The following is a 16,359-nucleotide window of genomic DNA, read 5'->3' on the forward strand; positions in this document are numbered from 1 at the left end:
CCCACCTTGGCCACCCAAAGTGTTGGATTTATCGGCATGAGCCACTGCATCCAGCCTCGTCTGATGGTCTCGTGATCTGCTATGTCCCCAGCACCTAGAACAGGCACAGTAGGCACTCAGGAAATGTGTGTTGAGTGGCTCTTGGTCAGTTTGGGCTGCTGTAACAGACCACAGTGTGGGTGATTTATAAAGAACAGAAAGCTACTTCATGCAATTCTGGAGGCTGGAAGCCCTATATAACGGTGACAGCATCGTCACGTTCTGGTGTGGGCTCCCTTCTCGGTGGCAGACTGCCGTCTTCTAGTTGCATTCCCCACGTGGTGTAAAGTGAACAAGAGAGATCTCAGAGATCCCTTTTATAAGGGCACTAATCCCATTGGGAGGGACTTGATTACCTCCCTAAGTTTCCACCTCCTAAAACCATCACACGAAAGGTCAGGATTTCAACATCTGGAATGGCAGAGGCACAAATGTTCCGTCCACAGCAGTGACGGAGCGAGTGAATGCATACCTCCTGCTAGGGCTGCAGTGAGATTAAGATGCAGGGTGGTCACGACAACCAGCGGGAATTCCGCATTTGCCGACGGCTCATGCTGTGCCAAGTGTTGTTCTGAGCACTTTCCTGCACAGACTCATTCGATCCTCACAACCATCTTGTGCGTGGAGACTGATTTCTCCCAGTCTGCACATGAGGCACACGGAAGGATGCAAGAGTGATGAAATTTTCCCAACGAACCATGGCCGGGATGTAAAGGATTGAGCTGCCAGCCCAGGCAGTCAGATAGCCTTGTGCTTGTGACCAGGGATTGTGCCGCAAGCCAGGGTGACAGATGGCCTGGCACACTGAAGTCAGGTGCTCATAACCACAGAGCCTCCTAGGAGGCAAAAGCATCATCATCTATTTTACTTTATTTTATTTTAATTGAGATGGGGTCTCACTATGTTGTCCAGGCTGGTCTTGAACTCTTGGGCTCAAGTGATTCCCCACTTAGCCTCCTAAAGTGCTGGATTACAGCTGTGAGCCACCATGCCTGGGCATCGTCTCCATTTTAGAGCTGAGGAAAGTGGTCTCTAGAGAGGGGAGCTGACCTGCTGAGGCCACCCAGTTAGCAAGTGGGGGAGTCAGGATTTGAACCCATGCAGTCTGGCTGCAGAGCCAGCTGGCTCAGCCTCATGCTTTATCAGGGCAGGTACTTTGTGACTGCCTGTAGCATGAGTAAGACACAAGCAGGGCAGCAAGACGAGGCAGCTGAGTCATTTCTTTCTTGCAATGCCAAACTGCCCCTTATACCCTAAGTAACACTTCTAGAATTTTCTAAGACTCTTATTGAATCACCCATCCTCCCTCACTGCCTCTATTCTAGAGCTACCTGACCTTTCTTCTGTGCCTCAAATTCAAAAACTTTAAACATGCTGCTCCCTCTGGCTCATCCCTATACCCTTCAGGTTTCAGCTACTATGTCCCCTCCTCAAGGAAGCTTTCCCTGATCCTGAGGCTGAGTCAGGTGACCCCTTTGAATTTCTCCATCCCAGTCCTGCCCACTCTGGTTCATCACTGTCTAGGGACAGGTCTGTCTCCCCCACTGGACTGTGATTCTCTGTGAGAACAGGCTTGGGGCTATCTTGGTGAGTGCTGTGTCCCTCGTACCACCAGGAGCAGGGGTCAGCACAGAAGAGAATTCAGGACTGGGTGCAGTGGCTCATGCCTGTAATCCCAGCACTTTGGGAGGCTAAGGCAGGCAGATCACTTGAGCTCATGAGTTCAAGACCAGCCTGGGCTACATGGTGAAATTCTGTCTCTACTAAAAATACAAAAATTAGCTGGGTGTGGTGGCGCATGCCTGTAGTCCAAGCTACTAGGGAGGCTGAGGCAGAAGAACCACTTGAGCCCAGGAGGTGGAGGTTGCAGTAAACGGAAATCATGTCACTGCACTCCAGCCTGGGGGACAGAGCAAGACACTGTCTCCAAAAAAATAAAAGAAGAGGAAGAAGAAGAAAGAAGAAAAGAAGGAAGAAGGAAGAAGAAGAAAGAAGAAGAGGAGGAGGAGGAGGAGGAGAAATCAGGGAGTATTTGTTAAATGAATGGATGGATGGATACATGAATTAATGATATTTCTCTCAGCTGGTAGGTTCTGTTAAATCTTCTGGGTCTGGGTATACATACTCTCAAAGAATAACAGCTTGTCTTGCTCATAGAGATGTTTTTTAAAGTAATTTTTATCTATTGAACCTTTACTATGTTCTCTAAGTTTCAGCTCAGATGTCCACTCCTCCAGGAAGCCCTCCCTGCCTCCTCCCCCAAGACCACATCAAGCTCCTCCTGGAGATCCCCCAGCCCTGCTCAGTCTGTGATCCCTGCCCGTCTGACTCCAGAGCTTTTGTTTATGACCAGGATCTAGATGACAAACATGATTTCAGCTCATTTAATATTTACTGGCTGTTTACAATGAACTTGGTACTGGGCCTGCTTTATTAAGCTCTTGGGAACAAGAAGCGGGCCATTGTTGTTTTTTATTATCTTTGCTATTGACCATCCTAATCTCAGTTCCCGGTCTCCAGGGTTCCTGGAGTTCCTGCTCTCTGCGCTGGGCAGGGAAGGAAAGTGAGCTCTGGGGGTGGAGGGCAGAGGTAGGGTCAAAGTTGCTTCCCTGCCACCACACCTGTCTGTCCTGGGAGCCACAGTTACTTCAGTGTGTGTGAGTTTGTAGCAGGGCAGGAGAGGAGAGAAGGCGGGTGGAGGGGCTGCAGCTGGAGTTGGGACTGTCTGTGTGTGCAAGCCAGGGGGACAGACAGCCTGGCACACTGAAGTCAGGTGCCAGGACCCATGAAGCCTGCTGACTTATGGGGATACCACTGGATGGGAATCCTGCTCTCAGGTGAGTGCCCTGCTTCTTTCAGACGGGGGTGGAGGGGAGTTGTATGCATCTGTTTGTCAGTGATGTGTGTGTGTGTGTGTGTGTGTGTGTGTGTGTGTGTGTGTGCGCGCGCGCTCGCGCGCGCAGAAAGAAAGAGACAAAGACGGAGTCAGAGCCACAGAACCAGAGATCAAGAGGGAAAGAGAGTTAGGGAAATACAGGGAGAGAAAGATACACAGAAAGACAGAAAAAGGGTGAAAAAGTAATTTTAGAAATGATACCAGTGGGTGCCAGGTGTGGTGGCTCAAGTGCTGTAATCCCAGCACTTGGGGAGGCTGAGGCAGGTGGATCATCAGGTCAGGAGTTCAAGACCAGCCTGGCCAAGATGGTGAAACCCCTTCTCTACTAAAAATACAAAAATTAGCCAGGCATGGTGGCAGGTGCCTGTAATCCCAGCTACTCAGGAGGCCGAGGCAGAGAATCACTTGAACCTGGAAGGTGGAGGCTGCGGCGAGCCGAGATCACGCCACTGCACTCCAGCCTGGATGACAGAGCAAGACTGACTCTCTCTCTCTCTCTCTCTCTCTCTCTCTCACACACACACACACACACACACACACACACACACACACACACGAAAGGAAATGATACAGTGAGAAAAACAGGGAGAGGCAGAAAGGAGAGAGGGAGACAGAAGACAAAGAGACAGGGAGAGAACTGTGTAAAGACACAGAATTAGATTCAGAGAGATGAGGAGAGAATTGGAGCATCACAGAGACAGACAAGCAGACGGGGGTGAGACAGGAAGAGGGAGGCTGAGGCTGTGCAGCCAGGAGCGGCCAGGTCCACGGATCAGGATGGATGTGAAATTTCTGCCTCAAAGGCATCTGAGACAAAAGGCAGAAACTAGAATATTTTGATGAAAAAAGTATTTTGGAAGTGAAGACATGACTTTGCAACAACTCATGTGCGGAGGTGAGGGCTCAGCCCAGTCCTGCTCTGCGTCTCGGAGACCAGCTTCTCCTTCTCTGGGCCTACGCTTCCTGGCTGACCATCCTGGGGGGCTGAGAGTTATCAGCCACATCCACAGGTGTCTCTGTAAGTGTTGCCTCTTCCTGGTGGGACAGAAGGCAGGACCCTGTGAGAAGAGAGCCAGAGGGAAAGGGCCAGGGCAGGCGTTCCACAGAGGGAGGCTTCTTGTCTCAGTGGGCATGATGAGACTCCCATCAGTGCTTTTGCTCACGTCATGCCACTTATCCTTTCAACAGTTCAGTGAGGCTAGAACTGTTACTACCTCCATTTTTCAAATGGGGAAACTGAGGCTCAGATAGGGAACATCACTTGCCCAAATAAATGGCAAAGATGGAATTCAAATCCGGGTGGTCAGGCTCTGAGCCTGTGGACCTAACCTCTAATAGCATTTGAGGCAGAGAAACCACAGACATGAGAACCTGTCATCAAGACCACCACCATCATCATCATCGTCATCACGGTGGCTGAATATTTGCTATGAGCTGTTTTAAGCATGTCATATCCAATCTCTCATTCAGACCTCACAACCACCAGATGAACTAAGTTGTACTGTTCTCGCCATTTTGCAGTTGAAGAAACTGAGGCTCACAAAGTCCCTTACCCATGATAGTAGGGCTAGTGACAGAGTTTGTATTTGTTCCTAAGAGCTCGTGCCCTTATTCACTGACTGGCAGGTAATGGGAGTGTTTGGGCCACACTGCGGCCCTTTTGAGAGTGCAGAGGGGCACGGTATCCCGTCTGTGTTAAGTGGGCTCATGGGAGAGACAAGGTCAGTTGCATGTGAGCACGGCTGCTGAGGCTGGGCCCTGGCACAGTCTCTCTCTCTCTCTCTTTTTTTTGTTTTTTGAGACAAGGTCTAGCTAGCTCTGTCACCCAGGCTGGAGTGCAGTGGCACGATCTCGGCTCACCGCAACTTCCCCCTCTCGGGTTCAAGCGATTCTCATGCCTCAGCCTCCCAAGTAGCTGAGATTACAGGCACATGTCACCATGCCCAGCTAATGTTTGTATTTTTTGTAGAGGCGGAGGTTTCACCATGTTGACCAGGATGGTCTCAAACCCTTGGCCTCAAGTGATCCACCCATCTCAGCCTCCCAAAGTGTCGGGATTACAAGCATGATCCACCGTGCCAGATCCCACAGTCTCTTGGAGCCCCCGTAATGGTGTGCAGAATGACCAAATGGAAAACTGGGAACTAGTTCTTTCGTTTGCATTATTATTATTTTTTGATCCGGGATCTTGCTCTGTTGTCCAGGCTGGTCTCAAATTCCTTAGCCCAAGTGATTCTCCCACTTCAGCCTCCAAAGAACTGAGGTTACAGGCATGAGCCACACACCTGGCTGAAAACTAGAAGCTTCTGCTATCTTGTTCCTCTTTCCTCCCCATGCAAGTGAAATCTTGCCTGAGGGCAAGTCTGAGGAAGTGACAAAAGTCAGTATTTCACACCAAGATCACAGTAGAAGTACCTGTGAATCAAGGGTTGGGTCTGTGGCCACTTCTGGGCTGACAGGAGGAATTACAGTGTTGAGAGCAGTCTTCAGGCCCTGGCAGGCCAGGTTCAAGTTCAGCTTCTGCCACTGACAATACTGACTTATTGTCAGTGAGTGATGTCACCTCTCTGAGCATCAGTTTCCCTCTATGTGGAATGGGGAAGCCATCTTGTGTCTCCAGTAGAGGCCACATCACTGAAGAGAACACCGTGACTATTAGAGGGCCCAGTTAATGTTTGCCAATATTCATTACCACCCCCACCACAACCCTAGGATGCAGGTGATAGTATTCCCATTTTATAGCTGAGGAGACTGAGGCTCAGTGAGGACAAAAACATGCTGCAGCTGGGCGTGGCGGCTCACGCCTGTAACCCGGCACTTTGGGAGGCCGAGGAGGCGGATCACTTGAGGTCAGGAGTCGGAGACCAGCCTTGGCAACTTGGTGAACCCCCATCTCTACTAACAATACAAAAATTATCTGGGTGTGGTGGCCTGTGCCTGTAATCCCAGCTACTCAGGAGGCTGAGGCTGGAGAATCCCTTGAACCTAGGAGGTGGAGGTTGTGGTGAGCTGAGATTGTGCCACCGCATTCCAGCCTGGGCAACAGAGCCAGACTCTGCCTCAAAAAACAAAAACAAAAACACACACACAAATAGAAACCACACAGACAAACATGACGCAAGTCATGTAGCTGGTAAGTAACGAGTAGGACTCAAGTCTCTATGGGTGGGATGCCAGCTCTTTGACCTCAGAATTCCTTCTGCTTCTGAAGACCCTAACCGGGCACCCCCCAACACACCTCTCCCTCCCCGAATGTCTCCTCTCTCTCCTTCTAGCCTCGCTTTGGACCATATGGAGTCCTCCAGCTGCAGCCCAGTTCACCTTCAATGCCAACCGACGTGACGCCATACAAAGTGAGAAGGATGTTGTTCTATCCATGTCTGGGACCCCCAGGACACCCCAGACTCACGGCAGATCCAGAGGTGTGGGCCCTGAAAACAAGATGGCCATTCTGATCTCTGCCTCCTTGGAGATCCACCATCTGGGCCTCATGCCCAAAGTCCCAAGAGGACAAATCTGATTGGCTCAGCCAGGGTGTGGCAACGACTGGTTCAGCCATCTATGCCAGGGGTGGGGAGGTAAAGGGGGAGGGTTGTGGTTGTCATGGCTGGGGTGGGCAAAGTTAGCTAAAAAGTGGGCAGGGGCTCTGGGTGCAGGTCCTTACACCTGTCATTCCAGCACTTTGGGAGGCTGAGGTGGGTGGATTACTTGAACTCAGGAGTTTGTGACCCACCTGGGCAACATAGGGAGACCCCATGTCTACAAAAAAAAAAAAAATTGCCAGGTATGGTAGTGCACACCTGTAGTCCCAGCTATTGGGAGGCTGAGGTAGGAGGATCGCTTGAGCCCATGAGGTCAAGGCTGCCATGAGCCGTGATTGCACCACTGCCCTCCAGCCTCGGTGACAGAATGAAACTCTGTTTCAATAAAGAAAGAGTGGGTAGGGGTCCTTGCCGGCACCCATGTGGCAGGCTTGATTGTTGTTGCAGCTGACATTGAATGGCTCCTTGTCAGGTCCCAGACCCTCTGACTCACTTGCACAATGGCTTTCAATGGGGCTTGGAGAGGGGAAGTAACTTGCCCTAGATGACACGTATGATAAGCACTAGATCCAGCACTTAAGCCCAGGCAGCCAACTCCAGTGTGTCTTCTGGCAATTCCAATCTAGTCCTGTTTCTCTGGGTCCCTCTGTAACTATGTCTTGCTTGTTCTTCCTCTACCCGTGTCTCTGCCTCTGTCTCTGTCTCTTGCCTTCAGGGCTGGCCAAGCCCACCATTGAGGTCAGCTCGGGCACTGCCATAGAGCAGAAGGAAATGGTGACCTTCTATTGCAACACCAACGATGTCAACATTACCATCCACTGGGTTTCCAACAACCTCCCCCTCATATTCCATGAGCGTATGCAGCTGTCCAAGGATGGCAAGAGCCTCACCATCCTCATTGTCCAGAGGGAGGACTCAGGGACCTACCAATGTGAAGCTCAAGATGCCTCTGGGAGTGAGAGCAGCGACCCCACCTTCTTGGATGTGAATTGTGAGTCCCCTTCCATTCTTTCCAATCCTTCACCAACATTCATTTCCTTAGTGCCTCGTTCAGTCTCGCAATACCACCCAGATGTGGACTTGTCTACCTTTGAACTTCAGACATGTAACTATTTAACATCTCTACTTGGATTCTACTGGAAACCTCCAACTTAAAGTGTCTAAAAATTGAGCTCCCAAACCTCAGACGTTTGATCCAAAACCTTGCCTGGATAGGGGTGAGCAGAGAGTTAGCTGGCTCACTTTATTTATTTATTCATTCATTCATTCATTCCTTCATTCGAGACAAGATCTCGCTCTGTTGTCCAGGCTGGAGTGCAGTGGTGCAGACATAGCTCAGTGATCCTCCTGAGTAGTGAGCCTCCTGAGAAGCTGGGACTACAGGCATGAGCCATTGCAACTGGCTAATTTTTAAACTTTTTGTAGAGATGGCATCTTGCTATGCTGCCCTGACTGGTCTTAAACTCCTTGCTCCAAGCAATCCTCTTGCCTCAGCCTCCCACAGTGCTGGGATTACAGGTGTGAGCTACCATATCCAGTCAGTTGGCATACTTCAGATGTGTCTTTCAATCTTGCTTTACTCTGAGATGAGGCTGACATTTCATCTCCATCTGACTGCTGTACCTCCTTTGTAATGGATATAGCCTTTGAGTGGGGAGGAGGGAAATATAGTATTTATTGATCCACTAAAGACATCCGTAAGAGACTTGTAGCTGATGCTATTGTCACTGCTGTAATTGTTCCTGTCCTCTCAGATGGTCCTGACCCTGTTGAAATCAAATTGGAGTCTGGTGTTGCCAGTGGGGAGGTGGTTGAGGTGATGGAGGGCTCCAACGTGACCTTCTTGGTGGAAACAAAGTCTCATCCACCCCCTTCCTATATGTGGTTTCTCCCTGATTCCTCCAATCTGTCTCCCACCATGAGAACATTCACCATCCATGCTGTGTCCAGAGAACATGAGGGCCTGTACAGGTGCTTGGTGTCCAACGCTGCCACCCACCTGTCCCGCCTGGGTACTCTGAAGGTCCAAGTCCTTGGTGAGTATCCTTTCCTGGTTCCTCTCCTTCGTTCTTCTGAGAGTTAGACAGTTGCCACGTCAGAAGGATCTAGGAGTTCTTAATCCGGGGCCTTTGGATACTGTGTGAGGGAGTAATTTCTGCATGGTATTGAGTTGCATGCAAGATATTTGTGCTGTGTTCTAGAGACAAGGTCAAGGATTGTCATCAGATTTTTGAAGGAATCTTGAACTCTTAAAGAGCCACTGAGCTACTCTAATACCCCAGAGTTTGAGGAGGACCCAGGGGGATTTTCAATGTAGCTGGTGGCTGAGCAGGGTTCCAACTGCAAGGAAGGCTGGGCACACTGGCTCCTGGCTTGGAACATCCTGCACAAGACCCTGGTGGCTCTCTAGGGGGTGCCCATGATTTGATTCTCTGGAGGTGGGGGGGGTTAACTGTCTACATTTAAAAACACTAACACAACACTCACACACAGATAACCCCACATGCACAGCACACTCACATACAATACACCCAGTAAACATAACTCATACCTTGCAATACCACATACACATACCATGTAATACCACAGACATACAGCACACACTCACACAAAACATACAGACATATAGCATGCACACAACAGAGGTGTACAACTCATTCATCACAAAGTACATAACACATCAGACATACAACGCATACACACAAACCCACAACACACACACACAAACCCACAACACATACAAAATGCTCACACATATTCACAACACATATACGACACACACTCACACAAAACATACACACATATAGCATGCACACATCAAAGGTGTTCAACTCACAAAGTACATAACACATCAGACATACAACACACACACAAACCCACAGCACATACACACAAACCCACAACGCATATACACAATATGTTTACACACATACAACACATGACATACAAAATACAGACACACATATCTCACATACATCTACCAACAAACAAGATCACAGATACATGACACAGTCACATAAAATATATATACACTTAATATGCACCAGTGGACACACACAACACATCACAGACACTCAGCACCCACTAAACATTACAACCATCCAACATCACAGACACTCAAGACGTACAACATGAAAAACACACCACATACCATACATTCAACATCCTTAACACATATATATATACAACAGAAACACAATGCACACACAAAATGCATACACATACCACATGCAGCAGAGACACAGAGCATATATACAAAACACAAATACATAACACAAACAATACCACAGACACAGAATACACACTCATATACAAAAAATATATACATATAACATATGCTCACATACAAAGTGCATATGTGTACCACACATATACTTCACGTTCAACACATACACCCAACACACAGAAGAGATGCAAAACACACAAACACCACACACTATGCACACAACCCATTGCATATTCACATAATAATCACACAACACACATTCATCCACCGAAGACATATATGTACCCCATACACCAGTCATATGCAAATCACACACCCACACACACACTTGGAAAAACCTTGTGGGCCCCACATAGGCAGGAGACGGGGGAAGTCTCCCTGAACTTGATCCTGTATCTCCATCTGTTTCCAGAAACACTGACCACACCTCAAGTCATGTCTTCAAGCCCAGACCTTGTGGAGAATGCCAGGTCTGTGGCCCTGACCTGCCAAACTGACCATGAGAGGGTGAATGTCCAGTGGTTCCTGAGTGGCCAGCCCCTCCTGCCCAGTGAGCACCTGGAGCTGTCGGCTGACAACAGGACCCTGACCATCCATGGCCCCCAGCGGAACGACACAGGGCCCTATGCCTGTGAGGTCTGGAACTGGGGCAGCCAGGCCCGGAGTGAGCCCCTTGAGCTCACCATCAACTGTGAGTCACCTGGAACCTGGCCCTTCCCCTTCTCCCTGCCTCTCTAAGTTCTTCCTTCCATTAGTTCATGTCATGATTATTGAGCTCCTGCTCTGCGTCAGGCATGAATCTGGGCACTGGACAAAGCCAAGTGCCTGCCCTCAGGCGGCTTATGTTCTAGTGTAGACGCCAGACCATAAACAGAGAAGTAGGTAATAAGGTTTAGGGACAGCACCAGATTTAGGCTTTCACAGTTTCTCACTGGCCCTTGTCTACAGGGAGGCAAACATAGAAGCCGGAGACAGGAAAAGTGAGAGAAGGAGTTGTATTTGTCCGGATCCTTGGAGAAGCAGGCCCCAAGATGGGATTAACAGGATTATTTGTGCAAGGGTTTTATCAGGGGAAATGTGCCTGTGAGGATAACTAGGGAGGCTGCTGTAGGAAGGCTGGGAGAGCCATCAGACTGGGAGACTGAGATGCAAATGTGACCCCGAGTGATAGGGAGAGGGACAGAGACTTGAATGGACACACCTGGGTAACCATGCAGCTGAAGGAACACCCATCAAGGCTGCTGGGACCTTCCATGTCTCCCAGGAAGGGGCCTGCCTTAGTTTCCTGGATGTATCGAGGTAATGGCAGGGTGCAGCCTGTGGGAAGACTGGGAGCGGATTTGGGGGCACAGCACTTGGGCCCTTGGTCAATTACATTTCTGCCATTGGAGGTCTCTGAAGAGCTTCTCCTGGTGGCAACAATTGCCCGACGAAAGATAATGGGGTGAACCAGAGTAGCAACTGTCGGGTGATGAGAAATGGGTGTACTGTAGATGTATTTTGAATATGCTGCTGACTGATATTAGGTGAAAGAGAAGGAAAGGAGTTGAGAATGACTCTTAAGGTTTATTGCCTGAACCACTGAAAGGATGTAGGAGTCATGAACCAAGATGGAGAAGATTGGGGGAGAAGAGGTTTCTGCAGGGAGAGAACGGGGGAGTGCACTTTTGTACATGCGAAGTAGCAGGGAACACAGAGGTAGGGGTTATTAAGTATATGTCTTTGCTCCTCTTTCCCCTTCTCTGTTGCTCTCTCCTCTTTCCTTCTCAATTCAGTCATTAAACCAAAAATATTGATTTTGTGCTGTCTCTGTGCTAAGCAACGTGTTGGGCATCTGATACTTGCCATGATTTTCGGCTCTCACAGGCTGCTGGGGATGGGGAGGTCACTAAGTAGGCAAATAAAACACAGCATGATAAATGGTGCCTCGGGAGACAAAGGGATGGTCTGGGGAGCCCAAAGGAAGCCTCCATCTGGGGGATGTTGCAAAGGGTCATCATGAGTGGGAATGTCCACCGTGAGAGCTGAAGGATGAGTAGGAGTAGGTTGGTTAGAGCAGAGTCAGGGAAGAGCATTCCAGGCAGCAGGAAGAGTATGCAATGGCTTTAAGGGGAGAGAGAGTATAACAGGGATAGAATCTCCAAGTGAGATTTAATTCCTGAATGAGAGCAGGAGGGGTGGGGAGGTGGTGGGGCTAGAGGGGTCTGTAAGAGTCAAATTATAAATGGCCTCATCAGCCATAGGCTTTGTCCCAAGGGCACTGGGGAGTCACAGAGGGTTCTGAACACTGGAGGGATAGTGACAATTTAGTACATAGGAAGACTTTTCTGGCTGCTGTGTGGAGGATGAACCTGGGATGGGGAGACCAGGAGGGGCTGGGATGCAGGTGAGGGATCTAAGTGGCCATGGGGTTATAATGAGGAGAAATGAACAGGTTCAAAGGATGTTTAGGAGGGAGCAGAGATAGGGTATTCCTCCCCTTCTAGCATGTCTCGATTAGTGACCTTTTGCATCCTTTCCAGTATTTTACATTAATTTAAATAAAGTATGACTCTCAAACTCTTTTAGGTTTTTAAAAAAATAGAGACAAGGTCTTACTATTTTGCCTAGGCTGGTGTTGAGCTCGTCCTGAGCTCAAGCAATCTCCCTGCCTCACCCTCCCAAAGCGCTGGGACTACAGGCATGAACCGTAGTCCCAGGCCCAAACTCTTTTAATTTATATGAGAAATCCAACAGCTCCTTTCATTTGTTTCCTTCTTGTATGTGGTAGAAGAGAAAAGTGACAATGATCCCCTCTGACATTACAAATAAAACTTATACCATTGAGAATACACAGTACTAGAAGTTAGAAGTTAGGGATTATGTGCACAGGACACAGCAACAATTTCTATTGTTTTTCTTTCTTTCTTTCTTTTTTTTTTTTTTTTTTTGAGATAGTCTCACTCTGTCATCTAGGCTGGAGTGCAGGGGTGCAATCTTGGCTTACTGCAACTTTGGCCTCCCAGGTTCAAGCTATTCTTAGCCACCTGAGTAGTTGTGATTACAAGTATGTGCCACCACACCCAGCTAATTTTATTTTTCTTTTTTCAGTAGAGATGGGACTCGCCATGTTGGCCAGGCTGGTCTTAAACTCCTGGCCGCAGGAGTTCCACCCTGACATCCACCTACCTCGGCCTCCCAGAGTGCTGGGATTACAGGTGTGAGCTACTGTGCTTGGCTGAGCAACAATTTCTGATGCCTGGGTGACTTAGAATACTTATTTAAACTCGCTTTTGCAAAGGCAGAGTTTTTGGCTTTTTTTGTTTTTGTTTCAATCTCCTCCACCCCCAGTGTTGTGGAGCAAACTCTGCTTGTCAGACAGCTTAGGAGGAATTCCAAGGTGAAATTGAGTGGGGCAGAGTGGGATGACTTGCCGATGGGGGCCAGCGTGCCTTATGTTTGGCTTTGCACACAGATGGTCCTGACCGAGTGAACATCACCAAGGAGTCAGCGTCTGAGGTGGTCAGCACCATCAAGGCAGAGCTCAACTCCAGCCTGACCCTGCAGTGTTGGGCCGAGTCCAAGCCAAGCGCTGAGTATCGCTGGACTCTTGAACACTCCACTGGGGAGCACATGGGAGAGCAGCTGATCATCAGGGCTCTGACCTGGGAACACGACGGGATCTACAACTGCACAGCCTCCAACCCGCTCACTGGCCTGGCCCGCTCCGCTTCTGTCCTAGTCAAGGTGGTAGGTGAGTCTCTCAGGGTTGCCTTCTCCTGGGACCCAAGGGGCCTTTCCTGATGCTGGTCCTGGCCACCTAGTCTATCCCCACCAAGGGCTGGAGTATGGCAGTCTCCACACTGCCTAAACAGGTTCTCAATCCACAGCTGTTGAATCCCAACCCCTCATGCTCAGGGGAACACAGAACATCCACTTCCTGCTGTGTTCCCTGGAAAACTCTCCAGGCTGTTCTAAGCCTCAGTTTGCTTACTTGTAAATTGGGTCTGTGATGTGTTTTAGTCCATTTTCATACTGCTGGTAAAGACATGCCCAAGACTGGGTAATTTATAAAGAAAAGTTCCATGTGGCTAGGAAGGCCACACAACCATGGCGGAAGGCGAACGGCATGTCTCACATGGCGGCAGACAAGAGAGAATGGGAACCAAGTGAAAGGGGAAACCCTTTATAAAATCATCAGATCTCGTGAGACTTATTCCCTACCATGAGAACAGTATGGGGGAACTGCCCCCATGATTCAATTATCTCCCACCGGGTCCCACCTACAACACATGGGAATTATGGGAGCTGCAATTCAAGATGAGATTTGAGTGGGGACAAAGCCAAACCATATTGTGATGCCTATCTTTCAGAGTTGTTTAGAAGGACGATGAGTCGGGGACATACCCAGGGAGGGAAGGACTGAGCTATATGGAGAATCAGAAATGATGTTAATAACAACTGGGCATGACTGGCAGGGAGTCCCTGTATCTCTATCTTTAGTTTAGTTTTTTTTTTTTTTTTTTTTTGAGATGAAGTCTCACTCTGTTGCCAGGCTGGAGTACAGTGGTGTGATCTCGGCTCACTGTAATCTCTGCCTCCCGGGTTCAAGCAATTCTCCTGCCTCAGCCTCCCAAGTAGCTGGGACTACAGGTGCTTGCCACCACGCCCAGCAAATTTTTTGTATTTTTAGTAGAGACAGGGTTTCACCATGTTGGCCAGGATGGTCTTGATCTCCTGACCTCGTGATCCACCCGCCTCAGCTTCCCAAAGTGCTGGGATTACAGGCATGAGCCACTGCACCTGGCCTGTCTTTAGTTCTTGAGAAGACAACAGTGTTACTGTTCACCAGGGTTCACATCCTTCTCCAATGCTTATTAGCTGTGTGACCTTGGGCAAGTTACTTTCCCTCTCTGGGCCTCTGACTTATTATATGTAAAACATAATACTTCTGCTTGTTTCTTAGGGTTGTTGAAGACGGGTTAACATTTGTGAAGTTCTTAGGGCAGTGCTTGGCATATTGCACTTGTTAAACAAACAAAATTATTCCTTTTTTTTTTTGTTGAGACGGTCTCACTCTGTCACCCAGGCTGGAGTGCAGTGGCACGATCATGGGTCACTGAAGCCTCAACCTCCCAGGCTCAAGTCATCCTCCCATCTCAGCCTCCTGAGTAGCTGGAACTACAGGTGTGTGCCACCACACACAGCTAATTTTTTGTTTTTATTTTTTGTAGAGATGGGGCCTCCCTATGTTGCACAGGCTGGTCTCAAACTCCTGGGCTCAAGTAATCCTCCCGCTTCGCCTCTCAAAGTGCTGAGATTACAGGCTTGAGCCACCACACCAAGCCTAAAATAATGATAATAAATCAATACATCATTATCATTATTTATTGAACCTGTGCCACTTGTCTGAATCCAACTTTCTCATATATAATATCAATAAACACTTCTTGGGTACTCTCTGTTAGCCAGTTTTGAGGTGAGCCTGTTGGTTTATTCATTGTACAGGAAGGGAAACAGACCTTGAGACTCAAATCCTGTCATCAGGGTTTGAAACCAGGTCCTCAAGTTGTTCACTAAGCCTAGGACATCATTTACATCAACTTCCAAATTACCTCATTTAATCTTCAGAACAATCTTGTGGTCTTGTTAAGACCATTTGATAGGATAGATGGAGCAATGGAGCTCAGGGGAGGAAGCAGTGAGTACAGTTGATGCTCGTGGGGATATTGTAGGATTTGAATGAGATAATCTATGTAGGGCTCTTGGTGCTGTAGCTTGCTAGATAGCAGCTTCTATCATCATCATCATCATCATTTGTCAAGCATCTGCCATGTATCAGATGTGCTGGTAGTTTTATATATGCTCTCATTAATCCCTTAAAAAGTGTAGAGGCTGGGCACAGTGGCTCACGCCTGTAATCCCAGCACTTTGGAAGGGTGAACCAGGTGGATCACATAAGGTCAAGAGTTCAAGACCAGCCTGGCAACATGGTGCATCCCTGTCTCTAAAAATTAGCCGGGCGTGGTGGTGGGCGCCTGTAATCACACTACTTGGGAGGCTGATACAAAAGAATTGGTTGGGAGGCAGCAAGGCTGCAGTGGTTTCAGAGAAGGCAGAAGTTGCAGTGAGCCAAGATCATGCCTCAAAAAATTTTTTTTAAAGTCTATAAAGTTTGGAATTCTTATCATTGCTCAACATATAAAGAAATGGAGATGTGGCTAGGCACTATGGATCATGCTTATAATCCCAGCAGTTTGGGAGGCCAAGGCGGGGGGATCACCTGAGGTCAGGAGTTCAAGACCAGCCTGGCCAACATCATAAAACCCAGTCTCTACTAAAAATACAACAACAACAAAATTAGCCTGATGTGGCAGTGCATGCCTGTAATTCCAGCTACTTGGGAGGCTGAAGCAGAATTGCTTGAACCGGTGGGTGGAGGTTGCAGTGAGCCAAGATTGTGCTTGCACTCCAGCCTGGGTGACAGAGTGAGACTCCATCTCGAAAGAAAGAAAGAAAGAAACAAAAGAAACGAAAGAAATGAAAGAAAGAAAGAGAGAGAGAGAAAAAGAGAGGAAGAAAGAAAGAGGGAGGGAAGGAAGAAAGGAAGGAAGGGGAAAGAGAAAGAAAAGAAAGGAAGGAAGGGAGGGAGAGAGAAAGAAAGAGGAAAGAAAGGA

At 48.5% G+C, this 16,359-nt stretch overlaps 1 protein-coding gene across 4 annotated transcripts in view; it reads left to right on the forward strand.

The window, feature by feature from the left end:
• Nucleotides 1-2,452: 2,452 nt before the first annotated feature.
• The window catches only part of CEACAM20 (CEA cell adhesion molecule 20), a 22,418-nt gene continuing 8,511 nt past the window's right edge, over nt 2,453-16,359 (forward strand). For 2 of the 4 annotated variants that reach the window (XM_032262728.1, XM_032262729.1), the window contains exons 1-6: nt 2,453-2,876; nt 6,211-6,357; nt 7,193-7,468; nt 8,232-8,513; nt 10,116-10,394; nt 13,158-13,436. In XM_032262728.1, coding sequence (XP_032118619.1) covers nt 2,825-2,876; nt 6,211-6,357; nt 7,193-7,468; nt 8,232-8,513; nt 10,116-10,394; nt 13,158-13,436 — 1,315 coding nt within the window. In that variant the 5' untranslated portion in view covers nt 2,453-2,824. The remainder of the gene's footprint in view (nt 2,877-6,210; nt 6,358-7,192; nt 7,469-8,231; nt 8,514-10,115; nt 10,395-13,157; nt 13,437-16,359) is intronic. The other 2 variants (XM_032262726.1, XM_032262727.1) reach the window with 1 other exon arrangement.

Source organism: Sapajus apella, unplaced genomic scaffold (assembly GCF_009761245.1).
Source record: "Sapajus apella isolate SASKATOON/1434 unplaced genomic scaffold, GSC_monkey_1.0 scaffold130, whole genome shotgun sequence".
In the NCBI taxonomy this organism is placed as follows: Eukaryota; Metazoa; Chordata; class Mammalia; order Primates; family Cebidae; genus Sapajus; species Sapajus apella.